We start from the raw sequence: 25,992 nt of genomic DNA, 5'->3' as shown, positions 1-25,992 counted from the left end.
CCCCGTAATTTCCAGCAGTCAGCTCGGAGGTGACCTGCCTTGCAACAATGGAAACACACAGGTTTTCGGGTCTCACTCCTGCTCTCAGCACCATCTTTTTTGGCTTGAGGAAGGCCCCATGTGGGTCCAGCTTTCCTTTCTCACCCCGGGTTGTTCAGACTCCTATCATCCTCCCACCTTTTATCCTTTTCAGGTTTGTGGCAGTGACTAGGGAAGAATTTTCCTTGGGGTGAGGATTTATGTACGAGAGTAAGTTCATCAGCGAGAACTGCGGCCTGCCTGGCTCTTTGAATCTGTTGTTCCTCGATGTGGGTTTTAGTAGAAAGGGGAAATGAACTTTTAAATTCCTCGAGAAGAATCATCTCTCTGAGGTTTTCATATGTGGGCTGTACTTTAAGGGCCCTTAGCCACTGGTCAAAAGCCAGCTGTTTACTTTTTCAAACTCGAGGCAAGTTTGATCAGGCTGATTCTGGAAGGTTCGGAATTTCTGGCAGTACACCTCTGGTACGAGCTCATATGCCTCCTGGATAGCACTTTTCGTCAATTCATAATCTGATAAACTTTCATCCGGCAACAGTGTATAAACCTCATGGGCTTTTTCTGTTAGCTTGCTTTGTAACAAAAGGGTCCAGCTCTCTGCCGGCCATTTCAACTGTCTTGCAAGCTTTTCAAAAGTGACAAAAAATGCTTCCACATCTCCCTCATTGAACTTTGGAATCAACTGAGAGATCTTTAAGAGCTCAGCACATGGCCTTGAGCAATGGGTAGCTTCCTCACTGGCCATGCTTTCACTGGGGGTGCCATGTCACCCCATAGTTAATTCAAGATGCCTTAGCTCTTTTTCCTCCTTCTCCTTCTGGAAGATTCTCTCTTTTTCCCTCTCTCCTCTCTTTTTCCCTGTCTTTCCTCTCTCCCTCAATTCCCTCTCTCTTTCCCTCTGTTCTAATAGTATTTTAGATGACATTACCCTGTCTGTGTCTGACTCCAACCCTGTTTCTGAATCTTCAGATTCAAATGAAAAATGATAGGCCACAAGTCTTAGGATTTTGGATTTCTTAGCTTTTGTACAGAAAGTAATCCCAAACTGCCCAGCTACATTCCTCAACTCTTTTAATTGAAAAATTAAAATAAGTACACAACCATGCTGAGGAATAAAACAACTGAACCAAAAATGATCATGTGGTAGATTTCAACCAATTGGCTGGCCGGCCAATAATGCTGGTAGGAAAGCAAATCTATTCCGAGGTTTGGGTCTCATTACCATGCCGACATTAGGGTGAAGGCGCAAAGCAGTCATCCGACTGCAGTTCATCGCTCTGACACAATATCAATTGGCCACAGCCTGACACTGCCAGCAGCAAGGTATGTAATTTCAAAGCAACTCCTTGATCTGCTCATATGTACTTGGCTCAGACTAATACAAATCTTAAGTAACTGGCAGGTTCATACCATATTTAATACACTCACATCTTGCATGGAAAAGGTTAATCAATGGCAAATTAAAACTTAAGAAAAATATGAATTGGGTGCCATGCTTCCCGGGTGACTCCAAAGATAACTATGGTACCAAGTGATAAAGATCAGAAGGTTCAAGTTTCCATGATTAGATGATGTCATCCTAGATGGTGGTAAGAGTGCTACAACTCCCCTCTGTGTCCTTGTACTGGGGAAAGAACCAAGATAAGCTTAAATAAAAGCAAAATACTGTGGATGCTGGAAATCTGAAATAAAAACAAGAAATGCTGGAATGACTCAGCAGGTCTGGCAACATCTGTGGAAAGAGAAACAGAGTTAACGTTTCGGGTCAGTGACCCTTCTTTGGAACTAGCAAATATTAGAAATATTAGACTACAGTACCTGTAGTCTCCTCCTCCCGCCGCTCTCCGAGGTCTGTTGGGAGGAAGAGACTACAGGTACTGTACTCTAATATTTTTAATATTTGCTAGTTCCAAAGAAGGGTCACTGACCCGAAACGTTAACTCTGTTTCTCTTTCCACAGATGCTGCTAGACCTGCTGAGTGGTTCCAGCATTTCTTGTCTTTATCCAAGATAAGCTTAAGTTCCATTCCTAATTGCCCTTTCTGTAAGCTTTGTGTGATGGACATCAAATAGGGGTAGGTGCAAGCTCAGCTGTGATGTCACCAAGGTCAACTTCATACAAACAGCAAGATGCAATTTTAAGGATGAGAGAAAGCATAAAAATAAGAGATTAATATCAACATTTTTATTTTAAAATGTTGACCTTTGGTGAATATATTTTTATGAAAGTGCGTCCATTTTAAAATTTTTTTGAGGATTCCAATGTTAGAATTGTGGACATTGGTTTATTTGTGAAAACTGAAAAGACACCATGGATGCTTTTACAAGGGTTACTGAGAGGTCTTATTTGAAAACAAACCTTTATTAGCTTGATGCCATACTCGGTCAAATGCTGCCTTGATGTCAAGGGCAGTCACTCTCATCTCACCTCTTGAGTTCAGCTCTTTTGTCCATGTTTGAACCAAGGCTGTAGTGAGGTCAGGAGCTGAGTGGCCCTGGCGGAACCCAAACTGATCACCACTGAGCAGGTTATTGCTAAGCAAGTGCCACTTGATAGCACTGTCAAAGACACCTTCCAGCACTTTACTGACGATTGAGAGTAAACTGATGGGGCGGGAATTGGCCGGGTTGGATTTGTCCTGCTCTCTGTGTGCATAACCTACATGGACAAACTTGGGCAATTTTCCACATTGTCGGGTAGATGCCAGTGTTGTAGCTGTACTGGAACAGCTTGGCTCAGGGCACGGCTAGTTCTGGAGCACATGTCTTCAGTACTATTGCCGGAATGTTGTCAGGGCCCATAGCCTTATATATGATTGACCGTATCGGTAACTGGGAAAACATTTAAATATATGTTGTGACCTGTGGAGAAGTGGAACTTGAAAAGACAGTGCACTCCTTCCACCTCGGTCATAACAATATGTTCTTATCTCATTAGACACTACAGAAGCAGTGAGTCTAATTTACAACTTTATATTCCTTGTCAATCAATAATTCTTCAAATCTTCAGCAATATTGCACACTTGGCGCTATTCAGATGCAATCTGTCCCACTCCACCCCACCAAAGCACTCTGTCGAGGATTTGCTGTCAGTAGTGACACAATCTGCTTAATGGCTGGTTACAGACATAGAAACATAGAACCATAGAAAAAGTACAGCACAGACGGAGGCCATTTAGCCCATTATGTCCACGCCGGCCTAATAAACTAGCCTCCCAAACTAATCCCACCTTCCAGAACCTGGTCCATAGCTCTGCAGGTTACAGCTCTTCAGGGACATGTCCAGGTACCTTTTAAAAGAATTGAGGGTCTCTGCCTCCACCACCATTGCTGGCTGTTAATTCCAGACACACACCACCCTCTGGGTGAAAACGTTTCCCTTCATGTCCTCTCTAATCCTTCTACCAATCACCTTTAATCTGTGTCCCCTGGTAACTGACCTCCCTGCCAGGGGAAACAGGTCCTTCCTGTCCACTCTATCTAGGCCCCTCATAATTTTGTACACCTCAATTAAGTCATTCCTCAGCTTCCTCAGTTCCAGGGAAACAACCCTAGCTTATCCAATCTTTCTTCATAGCTGCAACCTTCAAGCTCTGGCAATATTTTTGTAAATCTCCTCTGTACTCTCCAGAGCAATTATGTCGTCTCTGTAATGTGGTGACCAGAACTGCATGCAATACTCCAGCTGTGGTCTAACCAGCGTTTTATACAGTTCCAGCACTACATCCCTGCTTTTAAATTCTATACCTCGGCCAATAAAGGAAAGCATTCCATATGCCTTCTCACCTCTTCTACCCCTCTCAATATCCTCCTGTTTATTGTGTATTCCCTCGCTTTATTTGCCCTCCCCAAATGCATTACCTCACACTTCTCTGGATTGAATTCCATTTGCCACTTTTCCGCCCACTAAACCAAAACATTGATATCATTCTGGAGTCTATGGCTATCCTCCTCACTATTAACTACACGGCCAACTTTTGTGTCATCTGCAAATTTCCCAATCATGCCTCTCACATTTAAGTCCAAATCATTAATATATACCACAAACAGCAAGGGACCCAACATTGAGCCCTGTGGAATGCCACTGGAAACAACTTTCCATTCTCAAAAACATCCGTCAACCACTACCCTTTGTTTCCTGTCCCTGAGCCAATTTTGGATCCAACTTGTCACATTCCCCTGTATCCCATGGGCTTTCATTTTACTGACCAGTCTGCCATGCAGGTCCTTGTCAAATGCCTTACTAAAATCCATGTAAACCACATCCACTGCACAACCCTCATCAATCCTCCTTGTTACTTCCTCAAAAAATTCAACTAAGTTAGTAAGACATGACCTTCCCCTAACAAATCCAATGCTGAATATCCCTGATAAATCCATGCCTTTCCAAGTGACAGTTTATCCTATCCCTCAGAATAGATTCTAACAATTTACCCACCACCGAGGTCAGACTGACTGGCTTATAATTATTTGGCTTATCCCTCACACACTTTTTAAACAATGGTACAACATTCGCAGACCTCCAATCATCTGGTACCTTGCCTGTATCTAGTGAGGATTTGAAGATGATCCTCAATGCATCCACTATTTCCTCCCTGGCTTCCCTCAACAACCTGGGATGCAATCTATCTGGTCCTGGTTACTTATCCACTTTCAGGGATGTCAGACCCTCAAGCACTTCCTCTCTCATTATGCTTATTGTATCCAATATTTCACATTCCTCCTCTTTAACTACAATGTCTGCATCAATCCTTTCCTTTGTGAAGACAGAGACAAAAAACTCATTAAGAACCCTGCCCATATCTTCTGCATTCACGCATAAGTTCCCCTGTACATCTCTGATAGGCCCTACCCTTTCCTTAGTTATCCTCTTGCTCTTAATGTACTGATAAAACATCTTTGAGTTTTCCTTGATTTTACCTGCCAATAATTTTTCATGTCCTCTCTTTGCTTTTATAATTTCCTTTTTACTTCACCCCTGCACTTTCTATACTCCTCTATGCTTTCTAAAGTATTAAGATATTTGTGATCGTCATAAGCTTTCTTTTTTTGGTTTTAGCTTTTAGATAACCAGGGTGCTCTAGATTTGGCAGTACCACCCTTAATCTTTTTGGAGAGATGCCAACACTGTGCCCATAGTATCTCACTGTTGAATGCTTCCCACTGGTTTGCCATTGATTTCCCTTCAAGTTGCTGTATCCAGTCCACTTTCGCCAGGTCACCTCTCAGTTTCATAAAATTTGCCTTCTCCCAATTTAGAACCTCTGCTCCTGCTTTATCTTTGTCCTTTTCCGTGATTATGCTAAAACTAACTGTATTATGGTCACTATCTCCAAAATGGTCACCCACTGTTACTTCATCCACTTGCCCAGCTTCATTACTGAAGGCTAAATCCAGAATTGCACCCCCTCTCGCTGGGCTTGTTACATGCTGGCTAAAAAAGTTCTCTTGAACACAGTTCAAGAATTTTGTCTGCTCTGTGCCCTTCACACTGTTTGTGTCCCAGTTGGTATTGGGGTAGTTGAAATCCCCAACTATTATTGCCCTAAAGGTTTTGCACTCAGAAATCTGCCTGCATATTTGTTCTTCTATCTCCCTCTCACTATTTGGGGACAAATTTGATGATGACAGTTTGATGAATTGAGTCTGCTGCAGTATAAGCAATCATTTTGCAGCCATCTTCTTAAACCTTAAAAGATACTTAGTTTTACCACCATTAAATTTAGAAAAGAGCATTTAGAAGCTTCCATGGCAGTCAGGGGCCAGTGAATGCAGCTCTGTGCATGTGTTTTGAATATCTGTTCACAAAGCTGTGCTGTCAAACACAAGAGCAGTGCAAGCAGTCAGCACAACCATAGCCGTCCACAAACATCATTCTCAGAAACATGCCTAGTATTATGCCACTTGGTGCAAAATAATAGGTGTGTTAAACTCTTCATTTTACACCATCTCTCTTCACTGTACATCCTCTTTTCCCTGTCTTCAGTTTCCAGTTTTAACCCTTCCCTGGTATCAAATCTAATTACTGAATTAGGTATGACAATGAAAAAAAGTTTCTGAAAAATACTGTGTAGAAATAAAATTCTACAGTTTAAAAATAATGCACAGAAAAACATCAGGAATAATTTTAATTAACCCATCCGGCAATCTGAAGCAATTAAATCAACCGCCCATTTTACACCCGCTCGATTTTACTATCCTTTGAAGTCAACTGATGGCGTCAATTTCCCACCGAGTGCATTTGTTTAAAATTATCCCTCATTGACGCAAGTACTTAGAGTGGTGCTGAATTGACAAGCAATGGGCTCACCTCTGGGCTGCTTACTGGGATATGTCCTGGGAAATGATTTATATTCATCTGGAGGTGGAAGGTCTTCAACTGAATGAAAATTATATTTGGACTCAAAGTCATCTGCAGAATGCAAATAATTAGACATTAGACACTAAATAAGAAAGAATCTAACTCATTTATGTTTGTTTATCCGAAGTGAATATTTCAGATGTAGTTTTATTAGAATACAGTTCACGTTAACATGAAACATAGGTTACTAAAAAGTATCAGGGTTGAATTTCTACTGGAGTCTTCCAAATCACCTGCTGTAACTTCAGGAGAAGATGTGTGGAAACCCTAGAGAAGTTACAGCAGTTGATTGGGAAAATCAGTTCTATTATCATTCTGCACAAATCAGTTAATATTCTTTATTTTCATGAAATGTTAAAAAGGTCATAAGTGCAGCCTAAAGCCTCAAGAAAAATACTTGCTGGAATATTATTTTTGAATGTTCAATTTTCAAATATTTAAGTCAAATAATAAAGTCCAATTTTCATATATTTTATAATTTTCTATTTGTTAGTAAGAAGTATAGTTGGCTAGTTGGAAGTGCTACAACAACTGTGCTCTGTAAAAGCTAAGCTGTTCCCTGCATAAAGTGGAGTTGACATTTTCATGATGGACACTGAGGGTGGGGAAGAAATAAATCTTTTAAAAATGAATAAATTTTCCAATTTTGCCATCAATTCTACATTTTTTCAATAAATTCTATGACTCATTGCTTTTGGCCACTTTAAAACATGTAATTGGCAAGAAATTCATAGAATCATAAGAATCAGAAGGAGGCCATTTGGCCCATTGTGTCTGTGCCAGACAAAAAAGAGCTATCCAGCTGAATCCCAATTACCTCTTGGGCCAGAGCCTTGAAGATTACCGTACTTTGTATGCATATCCAAGTATTTTTTAAATGCAATGAGGGTTTCTGCCTTTACCACCCTTTCAGGCAGTGAGTTCCAGACCCACACCCCCCACCCCATCACAATCTGGTTGAAAAAAATAAATTTCCCCAATTTCCCTCTAATCCTTCTATCAATTACTTTAAACTATGATCCTGGCTATTGACCTCTCTGATAAGAGAAATACATCCTTCCGATTCCACTCCTAATGTTACACACAGTTCTAGGATAACCTCCTTTCTCTTATGTTCTTTGACTCGGCTAATAAGGCTAATAAAGGAAATTCATATCAGTTAGGTGAATATAAAAGGTCCTATGGCACTACACGAAGAAAAGCAGGAAAGATTTCCTAGTGTCCTGGCCAACATTTATCCCTCAACCAACATCATCAAAACAGATGATCTAGTCACTTATCTTGTCATTTGTGGCACCATGATGTGTGCAAACTGGCTGCTCTGTTTACCGACACAACACTTCAAGACATTTGTTTCATTGGTTTTGAAGTGCTTTGAAATATCCTAAGGAAGTGAAGTTCAAGTTCTTTCCTTTAAAATATACTGTGTCTTTCCCATGACCTGTAATATATTTATTACCTTATTCAAATAAGTGTAATAATATATGTTTAATATCCTGCACACCAGTATGGTAGGAGATAGTATGCAGAACCAACATACTCCATATTAATATTTAAATGAAGTGCTCACCTGTTTGAGACAGGCATTTGCACTGTTGCTGGTCCCATCCATCAACAAATTAAGTACTCACCTTGGTGTCAGCCTTGGATCAGTGATAGCACTCTTGTCACAGAGACACATAATCCAGGTGGGCACTTATGCAGTACCGAGGGTGTGCCTTTAGCTTTTACATTAGTAAGCCAAAATTAAGAATTCTAGTTTAAGGCTCATTTGAATTATGACATTTTTCATTGCTTAAAAACAAAAAATTTTCTATAATTACCATAAACTGGTGCAATAGAAAGCCCTTGTCGCATTTTAAGTGGTAAAGGTGGTGGTGGAAGTGGTGGGGGAGGAGGAACAGAGTACAGAGGTGTCCGAATTGGGCTGGGTGAATGCTCATTTCTGCTTGTAAGTTCCGTACTGGATGATCTGAGTGGTGGAAGAGGGGGTGGTGCTAGTTTTCCACTGCTATTGTGCACTAGAAAACAGAAAAGTTAACATGTGAACTAAAGTTCAAGATCAACAGAACACTGTAGAATTGATAATATGCATTACAGTTTATAGGTACTTTTATAGCATACTATACAGAGAAATTCAACCGCCTGAGTGGTTTTATTCACAGGATAAGTTAGATAAATTACTTATGGAAAAGCTGAAAGTGACTTAAAAATGAACATAGCAGCTGATTCAGCTCTATGAGTCTGTTCCACCATTCAATTATATCATGGCTGATCTGTATTTTAATGCCATCTATTCGGCTTGGTTCCTTGATACGCTTAATACCCTTGCCTAACAAAAATTTATCAATCCCAGGTTTGAATTTTTCAATTGACCTAGCCTCGACAGCTTTTGGAGATTGAGTTCCACATTTCCCCTACCCTTTCTATGAAGAAGCACTTCTGACATCAACCTTGAATGGCTTAGCTTTAATTTAAAGCTATGTGTACCCCCTTGTTCTGGACTCTCCCACCAGAGGAAATGTTTTTCTCTATCTACCTTATCAAATATTTTAATACTCTTAAACACTTAAATTAGATCACTTCTTAATCTTCTACATTCAAGAATACAAGCTTAATCTATTGAACCAATCCTCACAATTTAACACTGGTGAATCAACACTGTTCTCCCTCTAAGCCCAATATATCCTTCCTGAAGTGCACTGCCCAGAACTGAAGGCAATATTCCAGATGAGGTCTAACCAGAGCTCTGTAGAGCTGTAACATAACTTTTACCCCTTTTATTCCAGCCCTCTTGTGATAAAGGCCAACATTCCATTAGCATGTTTAATCATTTTTGTGCCTATCCACTATCTTTTAGTGATTTCTGTACTTGAACCCCTAAATCTCTCTGCTCATCACAATTATATGTACACAATCAAAACAGTTTCTAGCTTCTTGTCATTTAGAAAATACCCTGATCTAGCTTTCTTAGACCCAAAGAGGATGATCTATCTCTTTCCACACATTGAACTCCATCTGCCACAGTTTTGCCCACTCACTTAATCTATCACTGTCTCTTTGCAATTTTCTGCTTCCATCTAAGCTATTTACCATGCCACCTAACTTAGTGCTGCGGGCAGATATACAGTTCTCTGTTCTTTCATCCAAGTTATTTATAAATATCGTGAAAATCTGTGACACCAATACAGATTCCTGGAGGACGGCACAAGTCACATCCTGCCAATATGAGTACATAACCATTGATTCTACTTTTTGTCTCCAATCTCTTAAACAATTCCTTCTCAAAGTAAATAAGTTGCCTCCAATTTCATGCACCTTCATTTCTGTTAACAATCTCTTATGTGGAACCTTCTGGAAGTCCATATAAATAACATCCATGGACACTCCCTTATCTACCATGTTAGTTACCTCCTCAAAATATTCAACTAGGTTTGTTAGACGTGACTCGTCCTTTACAGATGCATGCTGGCTTTTTCTGATCAGCTCATGTTTGTCAAAATTTCACTCAAACTGGCTCGAATAACAGATTCTAGTAACTTCCCCACAACTAATGTTAAGACAAATGGGCATATATGGGCATAGTTTATCTTTCTTACCCTTCTTAAATAGTGGACTGGCAATTTTCTAATCAAGGGATAATCCCAAATTGAGAATAGTTTTTGAAGATCATGACGAACTCATCAACAATTTCTTCATCTACTTGGTTCTTTTAGCACCCTAGGGTGGAAACCATCAGGTCCTGGAGATTTGTCATTCTTTAATAACATGAGTTTCTTCATTACCATGAATTTGCTTATATTGAATCTAGCTAGCTCTTTCGCTTGATTTATTTTTAAATTTTCCTTGTATCTCTGGCATTTTATCTTCATCTTCTGCTATGAAAATTTAGTTGAGTCTACCATTTCCTGATTTCCAATTAGCACCAATGGCACAACACCCTCCAGCTGTTGCCTGCTCAATGAAAGGTTTACAAACAAGTATTCTGGCTGGCAAAGTAGCTGCCGAGCAGCTGAAAATACCCGGCAAATAACATTTCATAAGCTGAGCTCAGACCAGATCGAGTCCTAGTGCAACACACAAGTCTTATGGAACGTCAGCACGGACAGTCTGTTGTGAAGCTTTCTCATCTTCCACTGAATTTATTTGGAATGTATTGACTTCATGACAGAATGTTGCTCTTCCCATCCCCGCACTTTTTAAAACTACCCTTCTAATAAGCCTAAAAGTAGCATGAATCAATAGCAAACTAACCCATTAAGGAAATTTGATCTTTTTTTTTGTAATTAACTTAATCTACTCTCGCTAGAATTCACTGTGTTATGGACAGGTGGTAAATGGCGTAGGTGGCTTCCACTTTTCACCTTCCAACTGACCACAATCGTGTTTTGTTAAAAAAAAATGGCGCATTAATCACCGAGTGTTCTTAGAGTCAAATAAACAGACAAATAACAGGTTTTCTCGTAGGTTAAAAAAAAAGATAATTATTTATTTTTAAACAATTCCCAAAATGGTTGCAACCTTCATCCACACACACACTCTCACACATGCATACACAAGATGGGAGAGAGAGAAAAGGGTAGGATGCAATTAAAGTTCAAGATGATGTAAGAGTTCGTGGTTTACAGCAAACTACTGAATCTGCTCAGGAGGAAAGTCTTTTTTTAAAGGTGCAGGCCTGGATGTTTGCAGTCTTGAAATTGCTGAATTGTTGTAGAGTTCTAGTGGTTAAAACTCAGCCCAAAGTTGATGGTGTGAAATTGGTTTACCTTCACAGATGGAGAGTCCCAAAGTCACTTCATAATTTCTCTGCTGTAGTGGTTGTTCAGACTATTGTTCAGCAAGATTCCTCTTCTTATCAGGATCTCTCTCTCAGCCTCTGGCTGGAAACTGGCTTTCTGTGGTCTTGGCCTGATCTCGCTCTCGCTCTCTCTCGAGGCTTACCTTTTAAGGTAAAAATCCATCACATTTGAGTCTCTGTCAGGTGTCACGGGGCTCTCTCTGGTGTGACCACACAATAGTCCAGGATATGGAAACCATGGCTATCTATTGATGTCTGAATGGGCACCATTCTGTTATAATGGTGTTACTTCACTCCTATTCATTTTGGTTTGAGCTGTGAGTCAGTCTGTCTCCAGAACCCTTTGTTAGTTCATTGATGTAGATAAGGTTGGCTGGCATCTGTCCATCTATGAAAGATGATAGACACGCAGCAAACAATCCATTTAGATGGGATATCTTCTCTTGTTGCATCTTTGCTGATGGCTGGGAACCCAATTCTTGAGGGGCAGGTTCTGCCACAAGTGCTGCACGTGAAGCTGCCAAGTGACATTGGGAATTGTTGTTTTTGACATTGGCACCTGTTGCCAAGCTGCTGTAGCAACTGGTCATCGTGGTAGTGCATACCAGTCCACTGGATGTGTCACCATTTCCCTCTTCTGCCAGCTAGTGACTCCCAAGTACGATAGTCAACATTTAGTGCCCTCATGTCACACTTGCAAGCATGCTTGAAGCGGAGCTTTGGGCGCCCCACTAATCATCTGGCCCCGGCTACCTCACCATACAGAAGGTGCTTGGGTATGCGACTGTCTTCCATCCTACAGACATGTCCAATCCACTGAAGCTGCCTCTATTTGATTAATGCCAACACACTTGGGATCTCTGCCTTTGACAGGACTGCCACACTTGTGATTTTGTCCTGCCAGATATACCCATAATACGCCACAAACAGCAAAGATGGAAATTATTGAGCTTCTTTTCCTGGTCGCTGTAAGTCACGCATGTTTCACAGCCATACAGCAAGGTGCTGAGAACACAGGCCTTGTAAACCATCAGCTTGGTCCTAAGGGTCAACTTGGTGTTATTCCATGTGCCTTTCGCAAGTCGGCCAAGGTTGGTAGCTGCTTTCCCTATGCATGTATTGAGCTCTGCATCAAGGGATAGATTGTCTGTCACTGTGGACCCAAGGTAGCAGAATTTGCTAACCACTTCCAGTGGGGTGTAATTTGTTGTGATCAGGGGCAGAGATGCAGCAGCTTGTCCCATGACCATGGTTTTCCTGACACTTATTGTCAAGGAGAACAAGTTACAATCCCAAGAGAGACAGTCCATGAGTCTTTTTGTTTCCATGTGAGCAACTAGCTCAGCATCATCAGCGTAGATGAGTTCGCTGATCAGAACGTGATGTGTTTTTATCTTTGATTTCAGCCTTGGTAGATTGTAGAGCTTGCCGTCTGATCTGGTGTGCAACAAGTAGATTCCTTCCATATCTGCAGGGAAGGCGAAGGTCAGGAGCATGGAGAAGATGCCAAACAGACTGGGGGCTAGGACACAACCCTGTTTCATTTCATTCTTCACTCTGAAACTGTTGGAAGTGAAGCCATCAAACTGAACAGTGCAGTGCATGTTGTCATGGAAGGAGTGGATGAGACTGAAGATCTTCGATGGACAGCCCATTTTTACATTTTGTTAGTTCATTCCTGTAGATAGAAGTCATCAATATGCAATGGTGCTCCATTCAATTTCAATGGGTTCTCCCCTGAGCTATTTCAGACGAGGTTAACAAGTCTTATCCTCAAAAGATGGGGGTGTGTATTACCAATATAGGAGAGGGTCACGTGACCCCTACTCAATTTTGTCTGAGATACAAGTGTCCTTGTTCTTGTGGTTCAGTTGACTTTTACTTTTCATAATTCTTGCAATTCATTGTTTATTTCATCACGGCTCCTTCTGAGCATGTAACAGAAAATGCAATACCACTAATAGAAGGGGAGGTGGTGGCGTGGTGGTAGTGTCACTGGGCTGGATTTTACAGCCCCCCTGACATTGGGGGTTGTGGCGGTGGTGGGGGGGTAGGAAGATGCCTCCGGCAGAGGCCCACCACGGGTCTCGAAGCCGGGAAGGACCAGCCCGATATTGCCGGTGGTGGCGAGGCCTTGTGGCAGACCCCGCTGCTTGGCGACAGAAGCCAAATTTGCATATACTAAATAATTTAAATGAAGGAATAAATGACCTACCCGCTCCTGCCGTCCATTCCGGTGCAATAATGCTGCTGGTCGCCGGCAATTCTGCGGATCCCCGACCAGGGAACCAAAGCGGAACACTGGTGGGCAGAAGGTTGCAGGTATGTTTTTCAGTGCGGGGCCGTGGTGAGTGACATCAGAGTCCTTTCATTGATGTAGGGCATGGTGGGAAGGGGTAAAGTTTAAAGTTTCTGAACGTTGGGGGGCGGGGGAGAAAGGTCAGGTGCACAAGATAAGTGTTTTGGGGGGGCAGAGGGCAGGTAATTATTTCCATGGTTATTGGGGAGAGGGGCGGGAGAAGATCAGGGTAATTTTACTTAACTTTTTGATTTCACTGCAGTTTTAAAAATGTAAATTAAATGGAAGGGCTTGAAGCCCTTTAAAAATGACATCAGTGCCTGCGCAAAGGCTGCTGACGCCATTGCCGAGGATGGACAGCCTGCCCCTTCCGCGTCATCGGGGGGGGCCATCTGCCCCAGCCATTTAAATGTGCCACTGCGCTGAATATGTGCAATCTGCACAGGCGGACCGCCATTGTTTACGAATGTAAACTGCAGCCCAATGTCACTGGACTAGCAACCAGAGGCCCAGGTTAATGCTCATGGCAGATGGTGAAATTTGAATTCAATTAATAAAAATACAGAATTAAAAAGCTAGTCTAATGGTGACCATGAAACCATTGTCGATTGTTGTAAAAACCCATCTGGTTCACTAATGTCCTTTAGGGAAGGAAATCTGCTGTCCTCACCTGGTCTGGCCTACATATGACTCCAGACCCATAGCAATGTGGTTGACTCTTAAATGCCCTCTGAAATGACCACACAGTTCAAGGGCAATTAGGGATGTGCAATAAATGCTGGCCTAGCCAGCGATGCCCACATTCCATGAACGAATAACAAAAAACAAGAACCATTGTTGCTAAATAATCAACTAGTTCTTACCTCCAGGTCTAGCTGAGATTTCCCTTGCAGACAGTTGGGTTGGGTATGGCATTTGGCCAGATGAAGAACTTGAGCCAGGGTGACCGTGGGCAGGGAACGGTGGCAGTGTTGGTGGTGGGGGACCAGGAAACATTGAAGACATACTTGGTCTGTTGGAAAAGCTTGGTAATTTTGGAGGCAAGGGTGGAGGAACTTCTATATTGCTCAATAAAAGAGGTGGTGGTGGTAGAGGGTTCTCAGGTTTACTGTAAGGAGTAAAGGAAGGAGCTGGAGGTAGTGGAGGTGGAGGAAGAGGAAAATCTGTACAGTCTTCAATACAAAGTAAAGAAGGTGGAGGTGGGGCAGGGAATATGTAATCTGCTTGGTCTTGGAAATTATGGGAAAGTGGAGGAGAAGGTGGTGGAGGAGGTGGTGGTGGAGGAGGTGGTGGAGGTGATGGTGGAGGTGATGGTGCTGCTTGTGTGTATTGAAATTTAAATGGTTTAACACTTGCAAGTGGAGGAGGAGGGGGAGGAAGAGAAGGAGCAACTGGAGGGGGAGAGGATTGAGTTGTTGCTACTGATTTTGTAGGTTTATTATTGAAAAAAGAAGAGGGTGTAGGAGAGGGACAGATTGATAGAGATTTACCCTGACATGAAGGGGGAGTGACAGGAATCGGAGGTGGTGCGAAGGCCGACACATTAAGACGCCCTTGAATTGCCCTTTGCACTTTAGATAAATCAAAGGGTTCTGAACGATCAGGTTGGTTGGATGTATTTTTATCATTTCTGGCACTTTCATTCTGGACTGGGTATCTTGATGCTTGCATTTTCATACCGAAAGATTGAACAGCTGGTTTAGAACCTCTCTCTGAAATTAACAATCACAGTTATAATTAAAAAGCACACACATCTGAATTTTTGTTAACTAAATCCTATCTCACTGCAGTAGACAATTATACTTTCTATGAATTCAATTTATCAAAACTTCAATGGAAGACATGGTGAAAATATGGTGGTGTCAGCATTATAATGTGTAATAATATTGTAAAATAGTTTGTGTAGATTTTCTGTTTCATATCTCTAGTAAAACCATAAACAAATTCTAAAAAAATATTCAAAATGTCACTAGAAATCCTGGAGAGAGGAAACATTCATCAGTGCATTTGCAGTATCATTACAGACAGCAACTAAAGAAATTCTTACCTCAATATAAGTAATATTAGAGTGATGTCAATGTACAGGTTACTTGCTATGTGTAACTAAGTATCGTTATTACTGATGATGGTCCCTGCCGACCAGCAAATTGGAAATTCAAGTTCACAAAAAAGAAAAGTAAATTAAAGAAATGTAAATAAAAAAGCATTGTTTTATTTTAAAAATCTGCCCTAAATGCATGTGGCAATCAGAATTTTATTTATTTTAAAATACGATCTATTCTCTCCACTGCCCCATCAGCATGTAGAATAGGCCACTCTGGGTTGGGAGGAGGATGATGGAGAGCAGGTGGATTGAGCACAGGAATTTGAGGTGGAAATCCAGTCTGGACAGCTTCCATCACATGCAGCCTGCAGCCCAAACCCCTGTCAGATATGGGAGGGCAAGTCATGCAGATGGATGGCAAGACAGATTTTGGGGCTGCATATAGTCATTCAGAGAAATTGCAGCAAGCACACCCTTCAATAGGTCCAGTCATACAAACTCCTGCTAACAACAAGCAATGGTTCATGCTGGGCCTAAACGTCAAAGGCAGGAAAAGTCTTTAACCTCAGAGGTGATCAATAATCTAATATTGGACAATTTTGTTCTCCTGCAAGGAATAAATAACTTTTGAGATGTTGCCTATGATGTGCCTCTCCTTGCATGACCTGCTCTTGTAGCCATAGCATTTATGTGGCTGGTCCAGTTCAGTTTCTGGTCAATGGTGACCCCCCCCAGGATGTTGATAGTGGGGGATTCAGTGATGATAATGCCACTGAATGTGATGGTTAGATTCTCTTTTGTTGGAGATGGTTATTGCCTGGCATGATTGTTACTTTCTACTTATCAGCCCAAGCCTGGATATTGTCCAGGTCTTGCTGCACATGGAGATGGGCTGCTTCAGTATCTGAGGAGTCGCGAATGGTGCTAAACATTGTGCAATTATCGGCAAACATCCCCACTTCCGACCTTATGATGGAAGGAAGGTCATTGATAAAGCAGCTGAAGATGATTGTGCTGAGGACACTGACTTGAGGAACTCCTGCAGTGACATCCTGGGACTGAGATGATTGACCTCCAACAACCACAACCATCTTCCTTTGTGCTGGGTGTGACTTCAACCAGTGGAGAGTTTTCCCCCGATTCCCATTGACTCCAGTTTTGCTTGGACTCCTTGATGTCAAAGACAGTCACTCTCACCTCATCTCTCTTGAGTTCAGCTCTTTTGTCCAAGTTTGAACCAAGGCTGTAATGAGGTCAGGAGTTGAGTGGCCCTGGCAGAACCCAAACTGAGCGTCAGTGAGCAGGGTATTGCTGAGCAAGTACCGCTTGATAGCACTGTCGATGACCCCTTCCATCACTTTGCTGATGATCAGGAGTAGACTAATAGGGCGGTAATTGGCCGGGTTGGATTTGTCCTGCTTTTTGTGCACAGGACATATCTGGGCAATTTTTCACATTGCCGGGTAGATGCCAGTGTTGTAGCTGTACTGGAATAGCTTGGCTAGGAGCGAGGCTAGTTCTACAGCACAAGTCTTCAGTACTATTGCTGGAATGTTGTCAGGCCCCATAGCCAGTGCCTTCAGCAAAAGTGCTTTGAGATGTCCGGTGGTCATGAAAGGTGCTTTATAAATGCAAGTTTTTCTTTCTCACATGTCTTTTAATATCAAATAACAAACAGTTACCATCATCTGAAATGGGATTCATGCTCCATGGAACAGTTTTAAGAGAATGTGATAACTTCAACTTTTCTGTACATCTCTTATAATCCATGAAAATATCAAGTTTTTATGCTGTATATATTAGGACATAAATATAAGAGGAATAGAATTGCCCTGTTATCAATTGAAAATGACTTAAGGGAATGGATACTGCAGTGGATTAGTACACCAGCCCTTTACTTCTAGGTTTGAATGCAGGTCTGGCAGATGAGATGTGAATATTATTATTCTCTTAACTGTCGGAGTCCAATGTGAAACAAATTTGGGCTGTCTCAACCCTGTTCCTAATGGGGCCCATTAAAGTCCCTTGAATTTGGCAGTAATGGGCAATTCATTTGATGAGATCACAAGATGGCTAGTATGGAAAGATTATACATCTCTCCTGAGGTTGGGGATGCACTTTCCTCGCGTTGAGTTGAGGGAAATTCATTCTGCGTTAAACCATGCCATAGCCAAGTTAGGAATGCTTAATAGGACCTGAATGGGAAAGCACTTAACTTTGCTGCACCGACACCTCTCATTTTCAGGAACACTAAATTCATCATGACAAAATTGAGAAAATCATCGAAGTGACTTGTAGCAATACTACCAAAAATGTTAATCCTTCAGTCTGAACATCATTTTACGTCAGTAATACAGTGTGCACTGGTGGTCAGCATTTACAATGACAATCAACAAAACAAATACTAAAACCAAAACTATCCCAAATGAACAGTAGACATTTTTTTTAAATCAACAGACATATTGGATTTCAAAACAGCAATCCAATCTCAGAGTTTAAATGATGTTTTATATTTAAATGTCTCAATCTAACCTGCAGGTTAAGACATTATAAACAAAGCACAGATTTTCCACTATAGTTATGCCAGCTCCCCAACATAACTCGTGGATTTGGGTAGAGAGCTATTGCACTCAGACTGATAGGGAACATTGAATAAATCTGTTCCAAATTGGATGGGCATGTTCAAAGGGAATGTAAATCAAGGGAATAAATCAGGATGATTGATTTAATTGTTCAGCCCCTCAAAATATACAAAATATTAAGCTGTCCTCTTCAGCTGCCCCCAAGCTGACTCTGGCACACTGTGATAGTTACTGCAATAATTATGGGTGATTTTAATCTATATATAGATTGGACAAATCAGTTTGGCAAAGAAAGCCTGGAAAATGAGTTCACAGAGTGTATTCAGGACAACTTCTTAAAGCAATACGTTCTCGCACCAACCAGCCTATTCTAGACCTGGTAATGTGCAATGAGACAGGATTAATCAATAACCTCAAAGTAAAAGAGCCTCTAGGTGACAGCAATCATAGCATGATAGAATTTCACATTCAATTTGAAGGGGAGAACTGCAGGTCTAAAACTAGTGTTTTAAACCAAAATAAAGGTAATTATCAGGGTATGAAGGCAGAGTTGGCTAAAGTAAACTGGGAAATTAAGTTAACAGGTAAGTCAATAGAGACACAGTGGCAGACTTTTAAGGAGATATTTAATAACTCTCAACAAAGATTTAACCCAGTGAGAAAGAAAGAGTCTTTGAGAAGGATGCATCATCCGTGGCTAATTAAGAAATTTAAGGATAGTATCAAATTGAAAGAAACACTGTACAATTCTGCGAAGGTTAATGGCAAGTTAGAAGATTGGATGGGTTTTAAGAACCTGCAAAGGACGGCTAAAACAAAGGGAGAAATTTGAATATGAGAGCAAGCTAGACAGAAATGTTAAAATAGATAGAAAGAGTTTCGACAAGCATTTAAAAAGGGAAAGAATAAATAAAGCAAGCATTGGTCCTCTAGAGAGTGAGTTTGGGGAATTAATAATGCCCAAGTGTTGAATAGGTATTTTGTGTTTGTCTTCACTGTAGAAGACTTAGAAAACTTCCCAAAATCAAGAGGCAAAAGGGAGGGAGGAACCTAAAACAATCACCACCTCCAGGGAAAAGGTACTGGGAAAACTATTAGACCTAAAGCTGGCCTACATCAAAATCTTAAAAGAAGTGGCTGCAGAGATAGTAGAGGCACTGGTTATAATCTTCCAAAATTCCTTAGATTCTGGAAAGAACCCAGTGGATTGGAAAAAAGAAAATGTAACACCTTTATTCAAGAAAGGTGGGAGACAGAAAGCAGGAGATTATAGGCCAGTTAGTGTAACATCTGTTGTAGGAAATTGCTAGAATCCATTATTAAGGAGGTAATAGCAGGAAAGTTAGGAAATCATAATGGGATCAGGCAGAGCCAACATGGTTTTGTGAAAGGGAAATCGTGTTTGACTAATTTATTAGAGTTCTTTGAGGAAGTAACAAGCATGGTGGATAAAAGGGAACCTGCAGATGTGGTGTACTTGGATTTCTAAAATATATTTGATAAGGTGCCACATCAAAGGTTACTACACAAAATAAGAACTCAAGGTGTAGGGGGTAACATATTAGCATGAATAAATGACTGCTTAGCTAACAGGAAGCTGAGAGTAGGGATAAATAGGTCTTTTTCAGGTTGGCAAGCTATAATTAGTGGAGTGCCACAGGGATCAGTGCTGGGGCCTCAACTATTTAAAAGCTATATCAATGATTTGGATGAAGAGACCGAATGTACGGTAGCTAAATTTGCCGATGACACCATGATAGGAAGGAAGTTGTCATGAGGAGGTAAAGAGTCTACAAAGGGATATAGATAGGTTAAGTGAGTGGGCAAAAATCTGGCAGATGGAGTAAAAGTGGGAAAATGTGACCATGTCCACTTTGGAAGGAAGAATAGGAAAGCAGCATACTATTTCAATGGAGAGAAATTGCAGAACTCGGTGGTACAGAAGGATCTGGGTGTCCTGGTACATGAATCACAAAAAGTTAGTATGCAGGCATAGCAAGTGATTAGGAAGACAAATGGAACATTGCCATTTATGGCAAGGGGAATGGAATATAAAAGTAGGGAAGTTTTACTGCAGTTGCACAGGGGGTTGGTGAGATCACATCTGGAGTACTGTGTACAGTTTTGGTCTCCTTATTTGAAAAAGGATATAATTGCAGTAGAAGCAGGTCAGAGAAGGTTCACTCGAGTCATTCCTGGGATGAAGGACTTACCTTATGAAGAAAGGTTAAACAGGTTGGGCCTTTACCCATTGGAGTTTAGAAGAATGAGAGCTGATCTTTTTGAAACATACAAGATCCTGAGGGGACTTGATTAGCTGGATATTGGGAAGACATTTCCTCTTGTGGGGGGGGGGGGGGGCGGGTGGTGGTGGCGGGGGAGACTAGAATTAGGGGACATGATTTAAAAATAAGAGGTCTCCCTTTTAAGATGGAGATGAAGATAATTTTTTCTCTCAAGAGGGTCATTAGTCTTTTGCATATAATTTTATCTATAAAATTCGAACAGGACTTGACAGGGTAGATGCAGAAAGGATGTTCCTGATGGTCGGAGAGTCCTGAAACAGGGGTCATAGTCTAAGGATATGGGGTAAGCCTTTCAGGACTGAGATGAGGAGAAATTACTTCACCTAGAGAGTGGTGAGCCTGTGGAATTCACTACCACAGAAAGCAGTTGAGGCCAAAACATTGTATGTTTTCAAGAAGGAGTTAGAGATAACTCTTGGATCTAAAGGGATCAAAGGGTATGGGGCGAAAGCGGGAACAGGCTACTGAGATCAGCCATGATCATAATGAAGGGCCGAATGGCTTACTCCTGCTCCTATTTTCTATGTTTCTATGTTTTGAATTGTCTTCCCTGGAAAATAGCGAAGGTGGGGTCATTGAATTTATTCAAGGCTGAGTTAAAATTTTTGATAGATAAGGGAGTCAAGGGCAGACAGGAAAGTGGAGGTGAGACCATAATCAGATCAGCCATGATCTTATCGAATGGCAAAGCAGGCTCGAAAGGCCAAATGGCCTACTCCTGTTCCTATATTCCTAGGTACCTGAGCCTGTTGCTTGCATTTCTTGTGTCACTCAGGTGGCACCTCAATGGAAACAGGAGTCCCACTGAATTTCTAAAATATGGTAAATATGAAAATTGGCCTAGGTCGGGAGTGGAACACTGGTGCACTTGGAACTACCACCCCACTGAATAGGTATCATCAAAATCAAAAAACCTGACAGGCCAATGTTTGAATCCTCATATTAGTCACTGTAATTATTTCTAGCTATCCATTATTAGGAGCAGTTGTGCTCCACAACACCAAAACTCACCTGCCAGGAATACTGAATTTGAGCTAATTGTCAAATTATATTAAAGTACTCCAGTCTGCATATAGACTGGACAAATCAAATTGCCAAGGGTAGCATGGAAGACGAATTTGTAGAGTGCCTCAGTGATTGTTACTTAGAGCAATATGTTGCGGAACCTACCAGGGAACAGGCTATTTTAGATTTGGTATTGTGTAATGGGGTAGGATTAAAAAGAGATCTCATAGTTAAGCATCCTTTAGGAGGAAGCGATCATAACATGGTAGAATTTCAAATTCAGTTTGAGGGTGAGCAACTTGGGGTCTCAAACCAGTGTCTTCAACTTAAACAAGGGCAATTACAGAGGTATGAAGAAAGAGTTGTCTAAAGCGGGCTGGGCAGATAGACTACAGGGGAAGTCAGTAGATGAGCAGATGCAGACTTTTAAGCAGATATTTCATAACACTCAGCAAACATTTATTCCAGTCGGAAGGAAGGACCCGAAGAGAACGATGAACCACCCATGGATAACAAAGGAAGTTAAGGAGAGTATCAAATCAAAAACACAGGCATACAATGCGGCGAAAACGAGTGGTAGGCCACAGGATTGGGAAGTTTTTAGAAACCAGCAGCGGATGACTAAAAAACTAATAAAGAGGGAGAAAATTGATTATGAGAGTAAATTGGCAAGAAATATAAAAACAAACAGTAAGAGCTTCTATGGGTATATTAAAAGGAAGAGAGTAGCTAAAGTAAGTGTGGGGCCCTTAGAGGATGAGAATGGGGAATTAATAACAGGGAACAGGGAAATGGCAGATAATTTAAACCAATATTTTGCATCAGTCTTCATGGTGGAGGACACTATAAACATCCCAACAATAAGAGATGAACAAGATGTAAATGGGAGGGTGGAACTTGTAACAATCTTTATCACGAGGGAGAAGGTGCTGGACAAACAAATGGGACTAAAGGCAGACAAGTCGCCTGGACCTGATGACCTACACCCAAGGGTTTTAGCTGCAGAGATAGTGGAGGCATTGGTCATAATATACCAAAACTCACTGGATTCTAGTAGGGTACCAGCGGATTGGAAAACTACTAATGTAACACCCCTATTCAAGAAAAGAGGGAGACAGAAAGCAGGAAACTATAGACCAGTTAGCTTAACATCAGTTATTGGGAAAATGCTTGAGTCGATTGTTAAGTAAGAAATAGCAGGACATTTAGAAAATTATAATGCAATCAAACAGAGTCAATATGGTTTTATGAAAGGGAAATCATGTTTGACGAATTTGTTAAAGTTCTTTGAGGATAAAACAAGCAGAGTGGATAAAGGGGAACCAGTAGATGTTGTGTATTTGGATTTTCAGAAGACATTTGATAAGGTGCCACATAAAAGGTTATTGCACAAAATAGGATATCAGGGTATTGGGGGTAATGTGTTGGCATGGATTGAGGATTGGCTAACACACAGAAGGCAGAGAGTCGGGATCAATGGGTCTTTTTCAGGTTGGAAAGCTGTAACTAGTGGGGTGACACAAAGATCAGTCCTAGGGCCTCAGCTATTTACTATCTACATTAATGACTTAGAGGAAGGGACAGAGTGCAGTGTATCCAAATTTTCTGCTGATACAAAAATAGGTAGGAAGGCATGTCATGATGAGGACACAAAGAATCTGCAAAGGGATATAGATAGGTTAAGTGAGTGGGCAAAAATTTGGCAGATGGTGTTCGATGTGGGAAAATGTGAGGTAATCCACTTTGGTAGGAAGAATAAAAAGGCAGATTATTATTTAGATGGAGAAAGACTATAAAATACTGCAGTACAGAGGGATCTGGGTGTTCTTGTGCATGAAACACAAAAGTTTAGCATGCAGTGCATCAAGTAATTAGGGAGGCAAATGGAATTTTGGCCTTTATTGCTAGGGGGTTAGAGTTTAAAAATAGGGAAGTCCTGTTACAACTGTACAGGGTGTTGGTGAGGCCACACCTGGAGTACTGTGTACAGTTTTGGTCCCCGTATTTAAAGAAGGATATACTAGCATTGGAGGCAGTTCAGAAAAGGTTCACTAGGCTGATTCCTGGGATGAAGGGGCTGTCTTATTAAGAACTGCTAAACAGGTTAGGCCTTTATTCATTGGAGTTTAGAAGAATGAGAGGTGATCTTATAGAAACAGGTAAGATTTTAAACGGGCTCGACAGGGTAGATGTTGAGAAGATGTTTCCACTAATGGGGGAATCTCGAACTAGGGGGCATAATTACAGAATAAGGGGGCACACATTTAAAACTGAGATGCGAAGGAATTTCTTCTCTCAGAGGGTGGTGAATCTCTGAAATTCTCTGCCTCAGTTAATTGTGGAGGCTAGGTCACTAAATGTATTTAAGGAGGAGGTAGATAGATTTCTGAAATCTCGGGGAGTCGAGAGTTAGGCAGAGCAGGCCTGAAAGAGTAGTTGAGGACTGGGACAGATCAGCCATGATCTTATTGAATGGCGGGACAGGCTTGAGGGGCTGAATGGCCTACTCCTGCTCCTATTTCTTATGTTCTTATGGTCAGGTGAGTCTCCACACCAGGAGTATATCATAAAATTACCCAAAACATGTTTTAAAGTTATCAAACAGGACTACCTGAAACATCCCGCTGTCCTGTAGGTCTGAGAACAGGAAATCCTCCCTGAAACAAGCCACCCATGGCAGCTGGTGCTGCTCCTCCACCCACAGCTCCTATACCATTTCCACTCTTAGGTTCTGCAGACAAATAAAAATAAATGTCTAAAATACAGTTAGGAACTTACTCTATAATAGCCGCACCCATCAGAACCTCCTTTAAGATTTATAGAAATACATTCCAAAAAACACTTCCTAAAATTTCTTAAACCTTAGGGAGCAGGGTGTATTATGGAGACAACTTTCCCAAATTTTCTGATTACATGTAAATAGTCAATAAGTTGCATGTAGTGTGTCTTGCAATTTCTGATATTTGCCCTTGGTGGGAGAAGCTCTCTATTGGAAACATGAGCCCACAAAATTATTTCTTATGTACTACTTAAAATTATTAATTTATTTTGCCGTCGTGCTAGCAAGATGTACCTCTGTGAATTTATGTACTAAAATAATCAAGCAATTTATGTAAAACATTACTATCTATGCATTGAACCTATCATCACTCATATCTTAAGTCCCTTTAACAGATTTAAGGTTTAAGTATATGAAAGCTGAGTTGTGTATGACGACTCACAGAACTGCTGTAGTGCCAGAGTGAAGCACTTACTGTCAATAATCGGGGAACTTCTGTCATTGACCTGTGTCACCTTTTTCAACTGTACTCCTTTATGGATATCTCCCAGCAAAGCACTCCGTCCTTTTGGTTCATCTTTGTTTTGTTTGGGAAGCTCTACATGTGCCTGTAGGAAATTCATAACCCATTATAATTCTTCTAGATTTCAAACAAAACTTGAAGAAAATACAAGAAAAACAGTTGAATCTGAAATTACATTAAAATATTGATTAAACTAAAATTACAGAGCATTCGCATGTTGTCTTATAAGAAGATAAATTGTATCCGGTAACAGTTGTCAGTTTACCAGAGTTGGCTTCGGACAGCGACAAAACCCATAACTACCGTACAAAGAGACTTGGGCCTGCCAGCAAGTGCCTTTCCTGGATAAGGTAGGTTGTTTAAGTTATAGTCTAATATATCTTCGCAGCTTCCAATTATTCTGAGATTGTTTTACCAATGTGCCAGATGATCTGGATACGAGTCAAATTACATTAGGTCAAAATTTACTGTAAAAATAATGTCGCAAATCAGACAGCAAGTTCAAACGGTGCAGATGCATAGTTAAATGTGGAAATCTGGAAGTTGCTGTTCGAGATGCGCTGCTCCTCTGTAAGCTGTGTGAAAACGGCATCTCACCATCTGACACCCCTTTCAAATGTACTGAACAGCCTGTTCTGACATTGTAGATCGGGTCTGAACTCCCCACAGAAAGTTAAGGCTTGTCCATTTCAGTCTAAGTACCTTTTTTAACGGTGTGACAAGTCTTACTTACTGCCATACAAACTCTTTGAAAAGTAACTATTACAAATGTGGTGTCTCATTCTTTCAGCTTTTAATTGTTGTTGGAGATTTTAAAAATGTAAATTACATTTCCTTTGTGTCTCTTTTGTTCTCTCTCTTAATCCAGACTTTATTTCTCTCTTTATTTCGCTTCCTATACTTGATTTGACATTGGATTCATATTCTAGATTACACTTCCGGTATGGACTCTTCTGCTGTTCGTTAACACTTATTCAATCTGATTAGTTAAGGAGATACATAATTGCTTGTCCTATTCACACAAGACCCAGATTCCCCTTGGGGGGCGGGGGGTACCACATCATTTCGATCTGCCACTTGCAGCAACTTGCTGTACAAAAACTCACGGAAGTGAGTTAAAAAAGCAAGAACAAGTGTAATGCACGCAGGTGACATTCACTCACCAGTTATAATAAATTTGATGCATTATCTTTCTGTGCTCACACTCATCATCATCATCGGTTGTCAAACAACTTCTTTTATGTCCAACATAT

At 41.0% G+C, this 25,992-nt stretch overlaps 1 protein-coding gene across 3 annotated transcripts in view; it reads right to left on the bottom strand.

Moving 5' to 3' along the window:
* The window catches only part of LOC137379640 (WAS/WASL-interacting protein family member 3-like), a 106,338-nt gene that overhangs the window by 6,516 nt on the left and 73,830 nt on the right, over window positions 1-25,992 (bottom strand). For all 3 annotated transcript variants that reach the window (XM_068050768.1, XM_068050757.1, XM_068050772.1), the window contains exons 3-7: window positions 24,692-24,824; window positions 24,049-24,168; window positions 14,364-15,212; window positions 8,224-8,421; window positions 6,350-6,451 (exon numbers count right to left, since the gene is read on the bottom strand). In XM_068050768.1, coding sequence (XP_067906869.1) covers window positions 6,350-6,451; window positions 8,224-8,421; window positions 14,364-15,212; window positions 24,049-24,168; window positions 24,692-24,824 — 1,402 coding nt within the window. The remainder of the gene's footprint in view (window positions 1-6,349; window positions 6,452-8,223; window positions 8,422-14,363; window positions 15,213-24,048; window positions 24,169-24,691; window positions 24,825-25,992) is intronic.

Source organism: Heterodontus francisci, chromosome 2 (genome assembly GCF_036365525.1).
Source record: "Heterodontus francisci isolate sHetFra1 chromosome 2, sHetFra1.hap1, whole genome shotgun sequence".
Classification (NCBI taxonomy): Eukaryota; Metazoa; Chordata; class Chondrichthyes; order Heterodontiformes; family Heterodontidae; genus Heterodontus; species Heterodontus francisci.
Note: the sequence above shows the minus strand (reverse complement) of the source record. Positions and strands in the feature narration are given on the sequence as shown.